At 40.3% G+C, this 20,385-nt stretch overlaps 1 protein-coding gene across 1 annotated transcript in view; it reads right to left on the bottom strand.

Annotated features, from left to right (window-relative positions):
- Positions 1–465: 465 nt before the first annotated feature.
- The window catches only part of Mdfic (MyoD family inhibitor domain containing), an 82,205-nt gene continuing 62,285 nt past the window's right edge, over positions 466–20,385 (bottom strand). Inside the window, exon 5 of the mRNA XM_021164706.2 lies at positions 466–3,004. Coding sequence (XP_021020365.1) covers positions 2,757–3,004 — 248 coding nt within the window. The 3' untranslated portion in view covers positions 466–2,756. The remainder of the gene's footprint in view (positions 3,005–20,385) is intronic.

Here is a 20,385-nt window from a genome sequence, read left to right as displayed (position 1 = left end):
CTGATGTGAGTCTGATGTTACCCTGTGATTATATAGTGAGGTGCAAGCTATCTTTGAATGCTGTTATAGGGAGTGCAGTATGTGAAGAGGAAAGAAGAGAAGAGGTGGATGGAAAGAAAGAAGGGAGAAGGTAAGGACCAAAGAGGAATGGCAGAAGTAACGAAGGAAGAAAGTGAGGGAAAAAAGCTTGTATTTTTTTACATGTTGTGAATTTTAAAGGAACACTGCATTTTGGTATCATAGGGCAGCAATGACTTGCAGACAAATGATTTCCATATATTTCTCAGTTCATTAGCAGACATGAGTCTTGTGCTGTAGGCAGACTAAGAAAGGGAGACTAGAAAAATTTTCAGGAAGACATATAAAAGAGTAATGAAAATCTTCGGGTTTTAAATTATTGTTGAAAATATTTAAATATAAGGCAATTAATATATTAATTAGATACAAAAGGATCTTAAAGCACAATCAGTCGTCATAATTCTTTTTAATTTTAAAATAGTCAGGATCCAGTTTGAAAATATGCCACGTTTAAAAAGAGACGGGATATCTAGGTGTAAACTATAGCAATTAGTCTTGACGGCCATAAGGTTCAACAAAACACTTTACATGCCAAAATTCTAAAATATGCTAAAACTGTTTTCACATTTGCCTATTTTTCTTTTGAATTATACAAGATGCCTTAAGGAATGGCTTGCCTGGAGTAGAGAGCTGAAGAAAAGTCCTACCTTGTATAAGTATGGAAATTGAATTCTGGTATTCACTAATGCTCTCTATTACAGAAAAACATGTCTAATGCACTAACATTTTCATTGCAAATCATAGCAAGATATATTCAAGCATCAGACAAGCCTCTTGGTTAAACAGTTTTACAGGATAACGAGGCACATATTTTAACAATCATTAGGAGGCTTATCCATAAACAGACGGCACTTCTTCATCCTATGATATAAGCACACACTAACATTGGGTATATGGAAATACTAAGGTCGCCATGATATTTGACGTAGCGAATCAAAGCCTCTGTTTCAAAGACAAGGAAGAAGGCAGCTGTACATTGGCATCGTATTTAAAGTGTATGCACGCGGAAATTGCACTAGAAGGGAGACGTATTGGCTTTTCTTTTTCAAAGAATATTTAAAATAATAATTTAATTATAAGCTAAGCTAACTTTCAAAGGAAAGACACTGGTGATGTCGCCATTCTTCACGAAAAAGAAAAAAAAGTTTAAGTCTCCTAAAGGTCTAGGCTGGCTAATGGCTTCTTAAAAATGCACTATTTCTAACAATCTAATATTCATCTGGCACTAGAAAGAACCACTAACAACAACACACTCTCAAGAGCCTACAAGGAATCAGTCAATTTAACCAAATTTTAAATCTGGAGAGAAAAGGAAAACGCCCATGAGAGGGTGTGTGTGAATCCAAACTCTCCTTTCCACATGAGCTGACTCCATCACTGTAGAATTAGTCTCATTGCAGCCCCACTTCTTCGTACTTTAGTATCTTTATAACCTGTCACTTGGCATAATTTCACACACAGTTGGAATCCTGATATCTGGTGATGGTGTTGGACGTCGGAAGTCCTCCTGTAGTGGATCCAAAACTCACCTACTTATGAAATACAACGTGGCTAGGACTACAAGCCAATGAAAATAAATAGGCCCCCCCCCCGCCCCTGCATGATAAAGAACCGAGTCTTTCCAAATATAAGGCAGCTTTGGAAAAACCCCAAGGAATACTGGGATTTTTTTAATCTTAAAAAAAAGGGAAAAAAAAGCTCATTTAAATGAACGTTGTTAAAAAGTGTTCTACATTTTTTGGTAAAATATAGTTATGTTAACAAGGTATTATGTTTTCATTAAAATTTATAACACTTAAATTACATGTAGGAAAGTGTGTATTTGCATTAGTTCAGATTTTACAGTTCTAAGAAAGCTGTGTTGCTGTGATATACAAGGCAAATCCTTTTCACTTGTTCAGAGCACTGACAGTCCAGGCTGTATACCTTCAACTTTTTCCTAAATTTAAGTAGCTCTTCCGAGAGCATCCACAGTGCCACATCCTCCCCCAGGCCTTCCTCCGTAACCTGTTATTCACTTCTGTACGTTCCTATGGCCTCTTGCCTTTACAGTCTTGAAGCCAGCATGCCTTGCAACCTGGTTCATCCTTTACAGCTCCCATCCTGCTTGCTTCCATTACACTTCCTGCTGCTCTGGATGAGAGCAATGTGATCTTCCTCAGTGCACTTCGGCAGAACAGGAGAGGTGAAAAGCCCAGAGGAGACCAACATAGAGAGTCCCACATTTGTTTACGGCTCTGCCCAATGTTTGTGCTTACTTAGAATTAAAAAGAAAGTTTGCTTTTAACCTCCAATAGATAAACATCAAAGTGATCTGGCTTAAATACATACTGAGCAATGTTGTGTTTAGAGCAAAGAGCTGCTCAGAATGGTTAGGGAAAACAGACATGTCAAGAGAAAGAAGACATTTAACATTTTAGGCTGTGTGTGTCAAAATGTCTTCCAATTATTGTCATCTACGAAGAAGCTTCAAAAAACCAGTTAGACAGTCAAAACTTCACATGTTAAATCACATACATCTGGCAAAAGGAAGAATTTCAGAGCTTACTTAGAAGGAACGGGTTAAACAGTGCAAATACTGAGTTGTTTCATGGGAGTCTTACCATGCGCCTTTCTTTCCCCTACAAGAAATATTGTAAAGTTGTCTCCAGTTTTAGTACAAACAAAAGATAAATCTTTTATGAAGGAAAACAGATGCCACAGCATTCCATGCAGATTTCTAAACAGTCTGAGGATTCACAACAGGCATCCATGATGCCGCAGTCCATGTCACAGGGGCAGCTACAGTCATCACCCATCTCATCGCCACAGCAACAGCAGCAGGCTTCGGAGGTGCAGATGCCACACGAAGCTTGTCCCAGGACAATGTTGCAGAGGGTCAGGAATTCACAGAACAAGCATGCCAGGATACAGTGGACACAACAGTCTTCATTCGCAGGCCGGAGGGGAACACATAGTGAGAGAAAGAAGAGACACAAAATACACGTGTTATCCAGAGACTGGGTAAAAGCTGGCCCATAATACAACTCAAAAGACACTCAGCCCTACACTTCTGCTGTTGATAGTGAGCTAGATGGACAGCAAGAAGCTCAAGTTCAATTCTAGATGAGTCATCTCTAGATGGAGAGACTGGACTAGAAAACGAGCTGGGATCATGTGTTTCTGTGCATGGGTGGTAGATTACCATTCTTACTCACCGTGTCACGGCTCTGGATCCCAGGGATCCATTTTCTGTGTTTCGTATCAATTGTTCCTGCAACCTACTGCTCTCTGAAACAGTGTGCTAAGAGTAAATTTAATAAATAGAAAGTTTATTCATGTGCTCCACACATAGGCTTCAAAATTGGAAAGAGTGAACAGGAGATATTAGATGTATTAATCATTAATTCAGAACTTAAAGTAGACTTCATTAAACCGTGATCTGCATGTTGTCTTTTCCAATCAACTCAATCTCTCTCTCTTTCTCCCCTTTTCTCTTTATGTTATAAAACCATTTATAGACCAAGAGTGAGACTCTCTAATTGAGTCCAGCTACAGTTACTAGCCTTACCTACTTCTAAGAAAAGGGCTAGGAAACACCAAGAAACACAGCGTAGCTTCCCCACTTCTTGATGGTGGCAAAGCCATTCCATCTCTACCATTTCTTCATGTTTTCCTAAATGACACTCATCATATTTCACAAACTGATGGGAAGAAAAATTTAAACAGCCATCTAATATATTTATTACACATGCTTTAGGTTTTTTTTTTTTTAAGTTGTGACAAAGCTGTGAAGCCCATGGTCTTACAAGTTTCCTGGTTTACAGAGCATCACGGGGTGGTTACTCTGACAATTCTTCCTGTACATCTTCATCGCAATTTCCGTTTTATATTTCTTTGTTCATTTGAGATTTTCAGGATGATATTACAATCGTGATTTGTGAAACATGTGAAAAGTTATAAAGAAGTACTTTGTCATTACGAAAATTGTTTTGAAGGTCCCATGTCATGCTGAATGCCTATAGTCCCACCACTTACCAGAGGGAGGATCATGAGTTAAATGCCACTCTGTGCTACATAGTGAGAAACTGTTTCAAAATTAACACAGTGTTTAATTGGCAGCATTGCAGCCCTATCTAATGAATCTTCAAACAATTACCCATGTGGACCAATTTCAAAGACATTCCACTGAGAACTTAATTTCTAATTTCTATGCTAGGTAACATGTTTAAATTTCAAGAATGAGAAAGAAAATTTCTAAACACTATTCATTTCACTGAGTATTCCTAAACACTAGGATACGGCTTGGACATCGAGATACCTTATATATGAGTCATAAAACATGTCACAGGAAGAACTATTTGTGTGTGATAAATCTATCAAATAGAAAGCAGGAAACAATGTTTGTCCCACTGAGCATTATAACTAGAAAGTTAGGCCAAACATGGCAGGGTCCTTGCCTATAATCTTAGTATTTAAGAGACTGAGGTAGGTGGGTCGCAATGAGTTCCAGGCCAACATGGCTACACGGTGCGGCCTATTCTCAAATAGAAGGCAAAATAGAGAAAGTACCCAAGGAGCTGAAGGGGTCTGCAACCCTATAGGTGGAGCAACAATATGAACTAACCAGTACCCCCAGAGTTCATGTCTCTAGCTGCATATGTAGCAGAAGATGGCCTAGTTGGCCATCACTGGGAAGACAGACCCCTTGGTCTTACAAACTTTATATGCCCCAGTACAGGGGAACGCCAAGGCCAAGAAGTGGGAGTAGGTGGGTAGGGGAGCAGGACTGGGGGAGGGTATAGGAGACTTTCGGGATAGCATTTGAAATGTAAATGAAGAAAATATCTAATAAAAAATTGAAAAAAAAGGAAGTGAAATGTTCCTTGAAGTACAGAGAATAGTCAATTGATGTTTTTCTGTGGTATTATTGTTATCAATTATTCTCTTTTAAACTGGAAACTATATTTTGTTATTTACTAATTAAAGGAGTACTTTTTTTCTTAAAAAAGAAGAGGAAGAAGAAGGAGAAGAAGAAGAAGAAGAAGAAGAAGAAGAAGAAGAAGAAGAAGAAGAAGAAGAAGAAGAAGAAGAAGAAGAAGAAGAAGAAATAAAACAAAAGAAATTCATCGACTGAGGGGAAAATAATGGATTTTAATCTCTACTTGTGAACACTCATTCCGTCAGAATGGAATCATCATGCCTGAAGTCCAGTGAGCAGCACACCTTTCTCAGAGGGTGTGATGTTTATCCATTTTGACTCCTATGGTTTGTTTGCATGCTGTGCAGCATCTTAGTTGATGAACACACCAGATCTGATTTACCCTCGCAGATCTCTAAACACTGTGGTTGCTCTTGAAGTTCTGCTTGACTAAACATTGCTTTTAGAGAAAACTGCTTGCAAGTTCCCGAGAACACACATGCTAAATTAGTAGCTGTAGGATATTGGGGTTAGAGTATTGCATATATTTAATATTATTGGGAAATGGAATTGAAAACTTCTCCCCAAAACAACTGTTCCAATGTTTATTCTAACAAAGCAAGAGATAGTCCACATCTCTATCAGTCATTGAAACTGTCTCACTTTACCACATGACAAGTCATCGAATTTGACATAGTTCTCCCCCCACTCCCCCACATACCGCAGAGGTGTATTTTTGTGTTTGCTAATCCAGATTGTTTTCCTTTCTGTGAACTGTTCAAGTTTTCTCTTCAGTGAATTGTATTTTCACTGGATTCATACTGTTCCCACGTTTGCACTTTTTCCTCATTGGTTAATATACATGTTTTATAAATTCAAACTACAAGCCCATTGTGAAATGAGATAGACCACTCTGTGTATAACATATTTTAGCTAAAACAAAGATGACAGAATCTTTAGACTTCAAGCATTTGAGGTGCAGAGGGCTAATCTCACAGTAGCAGTAAGTACAGGATTATGTGGTCAAGGCAGTGAAGTGCCTCAGACAAAATGAGAAAACAAAGAAAAAACAGAAGAATAGGAACTATTACTAAGACTTGGTAGAAAAATAAACTGGTAACTTTCAGTGTTTCTGATTTACTAAAGAGTTGACAGTACAGGTGAACCTTCAAGCTACATTGTGTTGGAGGACTGATACACAGCCAGTCTCACTGCTGAAACAGATATAAGAGAGTGGACATGCTGAGTTAATGCCTCACTTAAAGGTATTGAATACGCAAATCTAAAATGTAGAAATCTGTGTCCACATATGTGCACAGGAGCAAAGACTTCATGAGAGAAGACCAATGGGAAGACCTGATGAAGACAGACTCCTCAGAAGATGACGCTCTTTACAGGAAAATTAAAATTCACAAAAACTCATCATTATCTGAAAGACATGGTTCTACAAGGTTTACTAGAGAACTACTGGAATTAAGAAAATAAAAACCCTAAACCAAAATACCCCCAAACACTTTGAATCCCTCTAAAATACAAATGAAGAGAAACAGTCTATTAGCAAGTACCTAAAGAAGCCACAAACCAAAATTGTAATGATTACGAAGACATCTACTCAAGTCCGTTCATTCTCTACTTACTCTCCATAGAGAAATAGAAGAATGGATCCCTACATTCTATCACATCAATTATACAATTGTGTTCTTACTTGCCAAAAGAAATTCTTTTTTTTGTTGTTGTTTTTTGGCTTTTTTTGTATTGTTTTGTTTTCAGAATTCTGACTCAGCACAATGAAAAGGTTACAGACACTGAGCACAAAGATTTGTTACAGATTCCATGCTTACCGCTGTCTAGAGGAGTCAGAGACCACAAACGACTTTAAGGTGGGGGAGACATGTGAAGCCAAAATGGATTATAAGTTTTGCATGTCAGTATGGTAGAGCATGCCAGCAAGGACCACACTAAGGAGCTAGAGTCAGGGTTTCCAGAGCAGCCTTCGCTTTAGGAGAACAATGCCCAAACCAACAAACAAAATCAACAGCAAAAGAAGAAAATATCAGGTGAGATAGTATGTATTATTATGCCAAGGAAGGAGCATCCTGAATTTGAAGCCAGGCTAGGCTGTACAGAGAAGCTCTATCTAAAGAAAGAAGAGAAGAGAAGAGAAGAGAAGAGAAGAGAAGAGAAGAGAAGAGAAGAGAAGAGAAGAGAAGAGAAGAGAAGAGAAGAGAAGAGAAGAGAAAAGAGAAAGGAAGGAAGGGAGGGAAAGACAAGACAAGAAAAGAAAAAAACAAAATTAAACAAAAATCCAAAATAAACAAACCAAATTTAGGAAGAAGAGTAGAGAAACAAAGTTTTAAAAAGATGAGCTCTCTGCCTGTATGTGGTTCACTATCAAAAAAAAAAATCCTTTTCCCTAGGTCCTTGAGGTTTTCAGTTTTTATGGGTTTTATTTAGTCATGATTTGTAGTTTTTACCAAAACTGTTTAACCTTTAAGAAGCCAACTGGGTTCTGGGAAGGATGCCTAGCCTAAACTGGGCCAAGCAAGAATTGCGCAATTCAGGGTACTGAGAGGAGGACTCAGCTCAAGACCAACAGCTACTGTAACTTTAGGAAAAACAAAGGAACAGGGCAGCAGGAAAGAGCTTAGAAGAACACATCAAAATAAATCATTAGCAGGACGTTTGACTTTAAAAGCATCAGCAAATAAAAGAAAAACATTCTCTTAGGAATTATTGCTGTCACAGTCCCAAGCTGAGGTTGACACTGGTAAGCCTGTGCTGCAGCCCATGTGAGGGGCTTGCAGCCCCAACCCATGCTGAAAGTAACAACCCAAATGAGAAATAACCCCTTAGCCACTGGGGGAATTGTCTGTGACTGATCTCAGGAACTCTGTTTTGTTGAAAATGAAACTGAAGGTTCTGTTCGGGAGAACAGCCAGTTTATAATGAAAGTATCCCAGACTGACTTATGTGACCAGTATGTTGCCAAACTTACTAGGAAATATCGACATCAGTGAGGCAGTTTGCTCGAGCCAAGACTTCATCAAGTGCCATCAAGAGACAATTTGAATGATACACTCAGGTCTATGATAGACAAGTCTTTTTCTTTCTTTCATTTCTTCCTCATAAGATGTGGTACGACGGGTACTCTTAATTTCTTGGAACAAAGATATGTGATACAGGAAGTAGAATACAAGAACAGGCCGAAAGCAGAGAATTCTCAGAATTGCCCACAACCCATTTTTGAGTGAAGAATGATGTGTGTGCCTCTTATCTTGACTAATCTGGAGTAACGTTTCCTATGACTTAAAGTGCTTGAACACTATTTTCCTTTCTGGGTAACGAGTATGTAAACGAGAGGGTGAGAAGCAAAAAGGTCCATTAGCACTTGAGGAAGCCAGGGAAGCAGTGCTGGGTGAGAGCTTGCAGAGGGATACACCATTAGTGTTTGAGAACACTGCTTTGAGATCAGTTTTACCATCAGGGTAAAGACTACCCAGAGTTACTCACCCATCTATCTGCTGAGGGGTGGTGCACACTGCACAGGGGCAGGGCCTGACAGGGGACTGCATTCCCGATATTACATCACTGACCCCAGAAACTGCATCCCTGCCTTTGTTGTTTCTTAATAGAGAATGGAAAAGCAGGCCAAATGTACGTTTGACTTACCCTGAGTCGAAGCTACAATGACTGAATGTGTCTACCCTTTGCAAAAATCCAGGTGGTAGGGCCTGACACAAGTATCTCCCCAGGAGTTCTGCTTTTCAAGTGTATCTAGTGTGGGTGGGTGAGGCATATTTATGAATTCTGCACAGTAGCTCAGCTGCAGGCAAATGCCTGACTCAAGACAGGGGCTGTGCAGCACTCCTGGCCCCCAGCCGTTGACTGACCACCTGTCTGAGAAACAGGCCCAGAGGTCACCGCCTACACAGAGCCTCTGGCTCATGGCAGTCCCTAAGGCTCTGGGCCATGGCTAGAAAACAGAGGCAACATTTTCCTAATGGAGAGGAAAGAGAGCTAGGACAGGAGGTTTTTCAAAAGAAAGTTTGAGAACAGTTAGATTTTCCATGCAGAGCTGACTTTGGGGAAATGAACAATCGTCTTCATTATCATCTTTCTCCTTTACAAATTCAGAAGAGTATTAGAAAAAGAAACACCCTGACCTCCTGCACCCACGAAGGGACACCTCAGTAGCTTCCCTGCCCCATACCCAAGCCCTGGAACCCACATGATCCAATGGAAAGGCTACTGTACGTCAAAGACAGATAGCCTGACCTGTCGTTCCCCCCCCACACCCTCTCTTTATTCTGTTGCCAGCATTGTACACAGCTAATGCATCAAGTATTCCAAACTGCTAGATTTGATCCAGAACTTGGTCTCAACTACAGCACTAGTCCAAGAAGTCTGTTTGAAGGGTCATTTTACAGTCTAGGAAGGCAGTATTTATATCAGAGAAACTATTGTTTCATAGAAGTTTAACACAGAAATCTGAAGAGGCAATGGCATTTCAAGTGTTAGATAGTCTCTATAAATCACTACATTTTCATTTTCTATTTATTGAGTACAATATGTGATGTGCATTAGAGTAAAGGCTCTCTCTCTCCTCTCTCTCTCTCTCTCTCTCATTTTGGCACAGTGTGCACTGAGGTCAGAGGGCAGCTTACTGGGATCTTTCTCTCCTTTTAGCATGTGGGTTCTGGGTGTTAAACTAAGGTCACCAGGCTCAGAGGCAACCCACCTTTGGGCCTTGAGCCGTGTTTCTGCCTCACAGGCACTTGCCTAGAATATTTTACATGTCAAGTTAAGTCAATATCTGAGTTGAGAGTGGCTAAAACATCAGCGATGCAAATTATAGCAAGATATTTAAGATGGCAAATCTGATAGAATGCCACTGCCCCCGGAGACATGATGAACACTAAACGAATATGGAATTAACAGATGACACTTGCTAAGTACTAGCCGTGTGATGGTTGTGGTGGTGGTGGTGGTTGTGATGGCTGTGATGATAGTGGTGTGTTGATTGTGGAGTGGTGGGAGTTGTGGTAGTAGTGCCCGTTGTGTGTGTGTGTGTGTGTGGGGGGGGTGATGGTGTTAAAATATGGTTCCCGGAGGGCTATAACTCTCCTCCTATGTCCAGCCAGACGCTGTAGTATAGTGCTAGGGACCATTCTGCTCAAATTCAGGAAGGCTTGGGAAAACTGCTCAGATACAAAAGAGGAGAAAGCACCAAAAGTAACTAATTCTACGAGACAGACATTGCAGAAGAATGGAACAGAAACCCAGCCAAAAACAGTAATCTGTGTCTGGCTATAGCAGAAGCTTTAAAAATAATCGTCTAGTTTTCCATATTGCAATGATTATCTGTTTTCTTCAGAAGCAAGAAAGCTGGGAGAAAAAAATCGGTTAATATTACATGGTTTTTTTTAAATGTATTTGGTGCTATTTTTTTAAGTTGATCATTGGTAAAATATGTAATGTAAGGTTGAGTATAGCTTTGAATAATAAAATCTATAATACTTTATTTAGTCACAAAAAGCATTTTGAAGAGTTTCTTCTATAAAGCTCAGAAGGTAAAGGTACTTGCCACCAAAGTAGTTGACCTAAGTTTGATCCCCAGGAGCCATGTGGTAAGAGAGAACTGACTCTCATAAGTTTTGTACTTCACAAGTGCACGCGCGCACACACACACACACACACACACACACACACACACACACACACACTACCCCATAAGTAAATAAATATAGCATTTATTAAGAAAGCATTGTTTTGTTTGTAAGAGCACTCACTAGCCAGCAGTCTGCATACGTTGGTAATAATGCCTTTTATGGTCAGGACAAAACAAATGTGAAAAAGTCCTCTAGTTTTAATGAAAATAAGTATTTGAATAAAAATGATGGAAAACTTCTTTCCAGATGCTTAATTTAACATTTTCCCCAATTTTATTTTCCAAGCTACATTTATTTCACAGCTAAAATTTTGGCTCGCCTCTTGTTACTTATGTCTTTGGTTTAAGAATTGTGCAGGGCATATTTCAAAACAACTGGGCTTTTTAAATGGCAAAAGGCTCACAATGATGTGCCCACTATACTCTATGAAGTGATGATGATGATGATGACGACGAGTAAACTAATATACTGGCCAGTCAGTGAGAGTAGTCTATTACAGACACTCATGGAGTTGGCCAGGTTGCCTATATCCAAAATCCCCTGGCAGATAGAAGTAAAAACATGGCAAGAGAAGGCATGAGTCAGGCTAAGAATTTCACAGGACAGGGATCACGCACAGTTCTCTGGACACTTGACTTGCCAGGGCTTAGCAGGTATACAAAGGGTGCGTCTGCCATCCAAATTACATAAAAGCCCCAAACAAAGCTGTCACTGCAGCAGGGTCCTCTCCTGCAGAGGCAGGACAGCTTGTCCAGCAGGGGGCACTATGTCCTACAGGCAGGAGATGTCTGGTCTAGGGAAGGCCCAGGATGTGTTCTCTAGCCTTGACAGAAGGGACAGGCCCCAAGCAAAGAGTCACAGCAGTCTAACACACACACACCAGGCAAGATGAAGAGACAGGCAGAGTGAGCAGCTACCCCGGGACAAGACACCAAAGCACCATTCAAAGCTGTGCACAGGAGGTAAATCCTATTATTTATGGAATTAATTTGTGACTAAAGGATGGTTGTTAGTCTTTCCACATCACCCTTTCTCAGCCTGTCTCATCCATTCATGTAATGTGATGTTTTTCAAAGGCATCATCGCAAGCTTCAGATGAGCAAGACAGCATGACACTAAAATTACAAGCTATACGTATCGCCACTTGAATTTAGTCCCCCAACAATTCTGAAGGCAAAACAACCTAAGGACGGGTTGGCGAGTGTCCTAAATGTGACAGCCGTGGTTTCTGGCCTGCTAAACAAGACATTCTGTAGGCGTGTCGACTACTTTAAATTGTGGGAGAGGAGATAAAAATAAAAACCCTCTCCCTGAGCCGCTTCACAGTCCCCTCCACACTTCATCCCTGCCACCCCCCAGCTGAGCCTTCTCTCAGTCACAGCTCATTACTTACCACTGCCATTCACACTACAAAAGGCAAGGCTGTAAGTTTCCAGGTGGCGAAGGCTGTTTGTGTTTGTTTGAACAAGCACAACAGGGGAAACCCTACTTGGGGGCACACAGACAAAAGGACTGCAGAGAGGAATCATCCTCCTGTCCTCCCCAAGTGTCACAGTTGGGAAATGTCACATTATTTAGGAGGACTGTGATGCTAGGAAGCTTAGACTGGCTTTTCCAGTCTGGCTCTCTCACTAATGGATTAAGAAATCTTAAGCAAGTCATTTGTCTCTGTGTTGGTAGGCATACAGCAGAGGGCTAATAACTGCTGAGCTCTTTTTAAGCACTAAGACTCCATCACCATGGAACCTGTTATCCAGAAGAATAGATTTTTAAATCTAGCTAGGGGTCTTCTCTTGACCTTTTAGAGCCATTTTTATATTTATTGTAATATTCATTTCTTTTTTTAAAAAAAGAATTTATTTTTATTTATGAGAAACACAGACACACACACACAGACAGAGACAACAGAGACAGAGAGAGACAGAGAAATAGAGACAGACAGAGACAGAGAAAGAGACTCTGCCACGGTGTGTGCAGGTACTCCACAAGTCCATAGTGCCAGGTCTCCCAGAGCTAGGTTTACAGGTGGATGAGTGTCTCCTGCTGTGGCCGATGAGAACTAAGTACAAGCACTCTGGAAGAGCAGCAAGTGTTTTAAACCTTTGAGCTGTGTCTCCAACAAGTTCCCAATATACATGTTCACTTATGTGCGTTCATACCAGTGTGTGTGTGTGTGTGTGAGCATGTGTGCCTGCATATGTCTGTTTGTGTGTCAGTGTGTGTGCATATGTGCCTGTGTGTGTCTGTTTGTTTCTCTGTCTCTCTCTGTCTGTCTCTGTCTCTCTGTCTCTCTGTCTGTCTCTGTCTCTGTCTCTCTCTCTCTCTCTCTCTGTGTGTGTGTGTGTGTGTGTGTACACAAATGAGTGGCTGTGGGTACCCATGGATGCACACTGAAGCCAGAAGGGGACATCAAGTGTCTTGTTAAATCACTCTCCCCTTCATCCCCTCAATACAGAATCTCTCTATGAACTTGGAGCTCAGAGGGCAGGCTGGAACTGGTCTGGCTGGTGACAGCACTGCTGAACCCCCTAATATCTCTACCCTTAATGTTCCTCTGTTACATCACCAGACTCAGCTTTGACATGGGTGCTAGTGGACCAAACTCAAGTTGCATGGACAGCAAGCACTGATCAATGTCCCCAGACATTGTCTTACCAGCTAATGTTTGTCTCCATCCTTACTGAAATAGAGTACAATGGAAAACTAACTAAGGCTGAATAAAAGTAGTATAAAATTTGGATAAGCCTGCGGACTGGATAGCCATAATGTACATGAGCCTTAAAGTACCAGAGCCTTCAGGCAGAGGATGGGGTTTTGTAAAAATGTTGGGCAATTATCAACACAAACACTACATTCTTTGACCACAGGACACAGAAGGCAGGTAGTATCAGTCAGAGAAGACTTTTGAAATTGGCAAGATAGTAGGAAATGTGAAAAGTAACCCCAGGGACAAAATACTCTCACCATTTTTTTCTCAGCAGAGGAACCCAGGGACAAGGCTTTGATGGTTAAATTCAACAAAAACTTACTGAGCATTGGCTTAATAGACAATGCTTTAAGGACATAGACAAACCCCAAGAACATGATGTTAAGAAGAACATAGTGCCACTAGAGTGTGACAACTGTCAATGTTCAGCTAGAGCCATCGTGCTATGGGGTGCTGGTAAAGCTGGCTGCCACCTACACACCTACACACCTACATACCACCTTGCTTCCTATTTCCCAGGCCCTGCTAGTAAGAGTTTACAAATACCTCTTTATTAAACACAGAAGTGTAAAAGACAGCTGTTACGGTTATCCTTCAAAGTGAAATGAAGAGAGGAGTCCCTGTCGATTCAGATTTGCAGGGTGGAGCTGTGAAGGACGAGAGCATTGTGCAAAGGGTTGATGAGGAAATCAGACAGGTCTATGAACTATGTCTTAAAGAAGAACATGCTAATTGAGACAGAAGTAGGGAAATGTTCCACCCAGCAAAGGAATACAGCAAGGATGTGGGGTAGGATTTTTTTTCCCTTTAAATAATATGATGACTCAATTTTGTTGGAGCTAGATTAATCAAGAAGAAATCCTTCAATTTTCCATGTCAGAGACAAGGAGTCACAGAGGACACGCAGTCACAATCACAGGATCAGTGGGGTCAAACAGGTGACTTTAAAGAGATATGAGGCATTAGAGTGATATAAGTTGACATGACACTGGTTGAGGAAGAAATAAAAAGAAAAGAGTCGAGTGTCACTTCCTGGCCTCTGGAGCCATTTACCAATGGAGAAATCTAGATTTGCTATAAAATTGATTTTCAGTATGACATGTCATCGATATGAGACATGTTAATCCTGAAGATACTCAAATGCGGGTATTCAAAAGGAGCAGATGCTGGCCTGAAGCCTGGGGAGCAGACAGATCTGTAGGGAGTGGAAGGTACTGCAGCTTTCAGAGTGAATGACATTGTGCAGTTTCCCAGGGAAAAAATACCGGGTGACAAGAAAGGAGCTGAGGAAGAACTGAGCTGTCCAATCTGGAGAGTTGCTGTGGAATGCTGTCCTTTAACTCTGCCATGGCTACTCACATCTGTTGAATTCACAACAGCTGCAATTATCCACATAAAACCCTGAAAAGATGGAACCCACTAACATTCCCTTGTGGAGAGGAGGTGTATGAAGTTGCTCTCGTGGGACCATAAACAGTTGATGTTTGGGAGGATGGTTCTTCCTATATGTCACCACATATAAATTGCCCATAATCTTCAGTGAGGGTCCTGTAAGCAACCTCAGTGAAAATCACTATTAATCAAGGTAACTTGAATGCAATTAGTTATTTGATCTGTCATGGTGCTCTATCTGGAATGAGCAGAAATTTATATAAGTTTCCAAAGTAAAACTCACACAAGAGCAGTTAATAAGAAAAAAAAAAGAAAAGAAAAGAAAAGAAAACAGGAAAAGAGAGGTACCATGAAAGGAAAAGAAGGAGGAAAAAAATGTTTGAAGAGGTATGTCGGTATGTCAGGTACTCTGGCCAGGGAAATTCCAGGGATATAATGGGGACGTAGGTGAATAGTCAAGACATAGAGAATGACTAAAAACAGACAAAACAGAGGCCACAAATGTAAGAAATCTATCTGCCTATGGAACAAGAATGAGCAACTAAGAAAAGATCTTAAACACTCACATGCATGCACACATATATGCATGCACACACATGTTCACATGCACACATACACAATACATGTGTTCATTTGCATGAACACAAACACACATACTCTCATGCACACACACAATTCATATCCATGTATACACACACAACACACACTATCATATGCACACACATGTTCACATGCAAATGCTCGGAACACACCTACTTCCAGGCACACACATACACATATTTCGAAGTAGGAACTCATCTCTGGTCACTATATTCTGGAAGAGTTCAGATAGCATCACAGTAACTTCTCCTGGAGTGTATGGAAAGCATTCACTGACAAGAAGTGGGCTACCACGGAAAGACCGGCATCTCCTGCTTTGAAGTAGAGGGAACCTGCTGAGGCTGAGGTTCAGGTGAGCCTGAAGGGAGTACAGGGTAGAAAGACCTTGAGGAAAAGCTGGTGGCCTTTTCTGTCTTTGTAGAATGACAGAATGAGAGAGCTACTCTGTAAAACGGGAGCAGACAGGTCTGCTTGTCTTCCTAGCTCGTTGTTACATTAGGAACACTGAATTCCACAGAACTCAAAACTGTGTCAGATGAGTCTGGGGCACAGATGCTCTGCTGAGACTGTAAGAATCCTGCTTAGACCCAAGACCACATGTGTGTAACGAGAACAATTTTAAGTCCATCAAGATTTCTTCAGTAGTGTGACCCCTGGAATAGATAGAAGTTGAAAGGACAATATGGATCTCTGGTTTAGCAAGCAGTTTCACCAGATACTGTCACAAGTAAGACTGGCATTTCCCTAAAGATGGCTACCGTGAACAAGGAAAGAATAGAGAAGCATAGAGAACAAACAGTTTTCAGTAGGTAGGTAGATATATATAGGTGGATGATAGGTAGGTGATAGATGACAAAATGATGATGACAGACATATGGATGGATGGTGAATTATATTAGATGTGTAGATAATGATGACAATAGATGCTATGCCAATAGCTGATAGATTTTTATCTTTATAGATAATTGGGTTCAAGAGACAAGAGCTCCAGATTTATCATTTTAGGGTATAGTTTTTATTTTTATTCATGTGATTAAGTGTGTATTTGTACAAGTATATGTGCACGTGTGTGAGGATGCCCCTGGAAAGCAGAAGAAGGTGCCAGCTACCCTTGACCTGGAGTTGCCAGTGGCTAACTGTTCCCTATAGGCACCGGGATTTGAACTTCTGTTCTCTGCAAGAGCAGGAAGTGGTCTTAATCATTGAGCTATTTATTCCTTCAGTTCTCACATAGATTTCTAAAAATGTTTTTTTCCCTTTTATAAACATCATAAGAGGAGAATCACTTGATTAAGAAATTAGTTGATACTCCCCTTCAGAGTCTAGCACACAGGCTAACTTTTGGATAATACCCATTTACTCAAAGGCAGCCATCTAAGTGGCCTACGGTAAAGTTGCCTTGCAGTTTCACTGCAAAGTCTCCCAAGAGTCCACAAACACCGGGCCTCAGGAGTTATCTACCACTGATATTGAAATGTTCTTTTTAAAATAACCACTCTATTGTCATTCCAAAATGCAATTTCTGCCTCACTTACTGAGCATAATTATTAGGAAAAAAAATAAACTTCAACTTCTTGTGTCAAGTTTAAATGATGTTATGCTATTGGGCTATTATTCCCCAGGAGGTCTGCATCCTTCAGGCTGATTTCCCCAGAGAAGCCACAGAAGAAACTTAGGCAGGCTTAATATGTCTCTGGAAAACTGTGCATTAATCCATTTTATACTTTTCTCTCAATTATCTTCACGTTTCCCCAAACTCTTGATTTTTGAATCTTCTAAGCAACAATACTATTTATGTGTGTGTTTTCATTTCCCTTCAAAATGAGTGGATTGTTTTCTAATGATCCTACCTCACTCCTCTGATTGCCTCCCACCCCTCTTCTGACCACCTTCTCAGTTTCCCTCCAGTGCACTTCCCAGAGTGCAAGGGATGTCAATACCAACTCCCCCACACTCCTTAAGGGCTTAAGGTCACACACACCAGTTGATATCACATGTGAAGATTTGTCAAACAGCTCAAAAATGAATATATATCCACATTGTTGACGTGAAGCTTTCCCTATTTTCTCTTGTACCTATCTATAGACATTTAAATAATGATAACTCAAAACATATCATATAAACGTAACATACTCAGTTTCTCCCTTCTGCTATGACCTGGCATTGCTAACTATGTGTTCATAAAGATATGGCTAGAAAACATAGACATAAAGGTAACACTTACTTAGAAATTTTTTATTTACTGTAGTGTTAAGGGGACCATCCGCGTGTGTCCTTTAGTATCACTGCAGTATCCTGGGAGTCCCCTCAAAAGCTATTTGAAAAGTCTGTTTTTCCACTGCCCAAGCACACAGGTTATACAAATTTATAATACGTGGATGTCCTAAAACAAATAATTGTAATTACAAAGGATATTTAGGACAGTAAGGAGGTAAAAGCATATGGTCTATATTGTTTCCTGATTGCTCTTTGTTTTTGATGGGCCATGGGAAAACATTTTCAAATTTGGGAATGAAAATATACAGAATTTTAGAGATAATCAATGATGTTGAATTATTTAGACTATTAAAAGTGAAGGTAGAGCAAATGTATGTTATTTTGTCAATACACTCGGAACATCTAGCAGTAATCAAATGACTACTGTAATTCCAGAGTAATTAATTAAGGTAAGCAATATTCATGATTTATACAACTGTAATGCAAAATAAAAATTCTACTGATAAGGCACAGAATACTACAAGTGCTACAGACGTTTATTAAAGAATTTATAAATGAGAAAAATATTCAATTCATGTAAATTTTAGAGGTTGAGGAAGCTGCTGCTTCCCTGTGCCCCATCTAAGTAATGATCTTTTCACCACCATTATCACCACAACCAGCAAGGCTTAACATCCCCTCACTAAGGGTGTATGGGTGACACTTCCAAATAGTTTTCTAATACACTCATCTTAGTACCAAACACACACACACACACACACACACACACACACACACACACACACACACACCAATACATCATGAAGTAGTCTATGAGCAATACTTTGATGCCCTTTTTCTCTCTATGTTTTACAAATAGTAGAACACTCATGAGTCACCAACCAGTTTTTGTAAGAAGATTCAATACATCTTGCATATCCTGTATCACCTCTAAAATTCCTTCCTCCCTAAATGTCTTTGCATCCACTGCTATTGATACCACTATGAAACAACTCAGAACTCCTTCTACAATGTTCACAATCAGAGTTGTTGTGGATGGCTCTGTGCTGCTTGTACTTTTATGTAAATTCCGGTTTCCTGGGAAGGGCTATCTGGAATGAGGAATGAGCCATGAACTCAGGTGGCTTCTTGTGAACCAGTTCCCTAGTGAATAAAGGAGCCAATCACTGGGCAAGTAGGCAGGACTTCTGGGTTGGATCGAGGAAGAGAGGAAGTGGGAGAGAGTTAGGTCCTTTTTGGAATGGGGACAGCTTAAGGGAAAGATGTAGCTCACAGAGTTTCCCAGTATCATGGCAGATCAGCAAGGATTTGCCACTGGAGGAATCAGGTTTTAATAAGGCTACAAGATTTCGTTTTACTTGTTGTACCCAGAGATTGAGTTAGCATTGTTTCTGAACTAAGTTTGTGTTGTGTTTTCTTTCACACAGCAGCTCGTCTGGGTTCACAAGAGAAAGGTACCTCTGCAAAGCATGAGTTTGCCTGATGTGCACCACAAAGGCCATGGAGGATTTGAAGCATGGAGCTGGTGTGGTAGTGACATACCAGTGGGGACCTAGCGAGCTGGGTGGGGAAATTGTGGAGTTCTGAGTCAGAGTCTCCATGAGATAAAAACAGGTTAGCCATTGCACACCAGTGCATGGCTGGCCAGGCCACGGGGCACAAGTGCAGGAACATGTCAGTTCAGGTTTTTTGTTTGTTTTGTTTAGTTTTTTGTTCTTTGTTTTTTTTTTTTTTAATATTTCCCAAAACACAGAATCATTTAGCACATTTGACTTGGTGCCAAAACATAATATATTTTCTTAGGTAGATGGTCTCCAAACTACATGTTTAGTATGGAATAATCTATAGGCCATTCGAAAGATTTCCAGTTAAAGAAATGCCTCAGGTTTAAGGAATGAAATAATGTAGGTATTATAATAGTGTTCTCAAAACAGGACAATTTTCTAATGATCTAAAATCTGATAGGTACTAACACTAACACACTCACACACACACATACNAGAGAGAGAGAGAGAGAGAGAGAGAGAGAGAGAGAGAGAGAGAGAGACTATTAACACAGTGTGTCATGAACCTCCTCCCCTTTGACTCTCCCAGACTCAACATTATGCATCATCAATGTCTCCCTGTATTAAATGACTTTGCCAATCAATACATTCCATTCCTAAAACTTTCATCTCTAGCCTCCAGTTCTTTCACTATGTTTCTTTAAGAAACCTCCTTGCAAAGAAATGACTAATCTTCAGCCTTTTATTTTTCTGTCTAGAATCAGCAAGACATGCACACTGCCCCCCAAAAGAGACCAAAAATATGAACATCACTGTGATGGTGGTTCATCTTCTCTGTCAATTTGAGTGGACTTAGAATGATTGAAAAAGCACACTTCTGACTATGCCTATGAGGATGTTTCCAGAAAGGTTTATATATGAGCAGGGAAGACTCAGAGTCAATGTGGACAGTCCACCAGTGGAGTGGAATCCTGCTGAATAAAAGGGGGAAATTGGTTGAACACCAGCATTAATCTTTTATATTGCTTACTGAATATGGAATGTGCCCACCTACCACACATTCCTGTCACACCATAACTTCTCTGTTCTCAAAACATGACCATTCCTTTTATAATGATCTAAACTCTGATAGTGTACACACACAAACACACACACACACACACGCTTATAGAACTGTGCTATGTTATGACTCCCCACACATACACTCATGTAACTTCATTGTCAGGCACCATCCCAGAATGAATCCTTGAACTGTGAGCCAAAAGAAATCAGTGCTTATTTGCTTTTGTCGGGTATGTTGTAATAGCAACTAGAAGA

Source organism: Mus caroli, chromosome 6, assembly GCF_900094665.2.
Source record: "Mus caroli chromosome 6, CAROLI_EIJ_v1.1, whole genome shotgun sequence".
NCBI classification, from domain to species: domain Eukaryota; kingdom Metazoa; phylum Chordata; class Mammalia; order Rodentia; family Muridae; genus Mus; species Mus caroli.
This window is presented reverse-complemented; position numbering and strand designations above follow the sequence as displayed.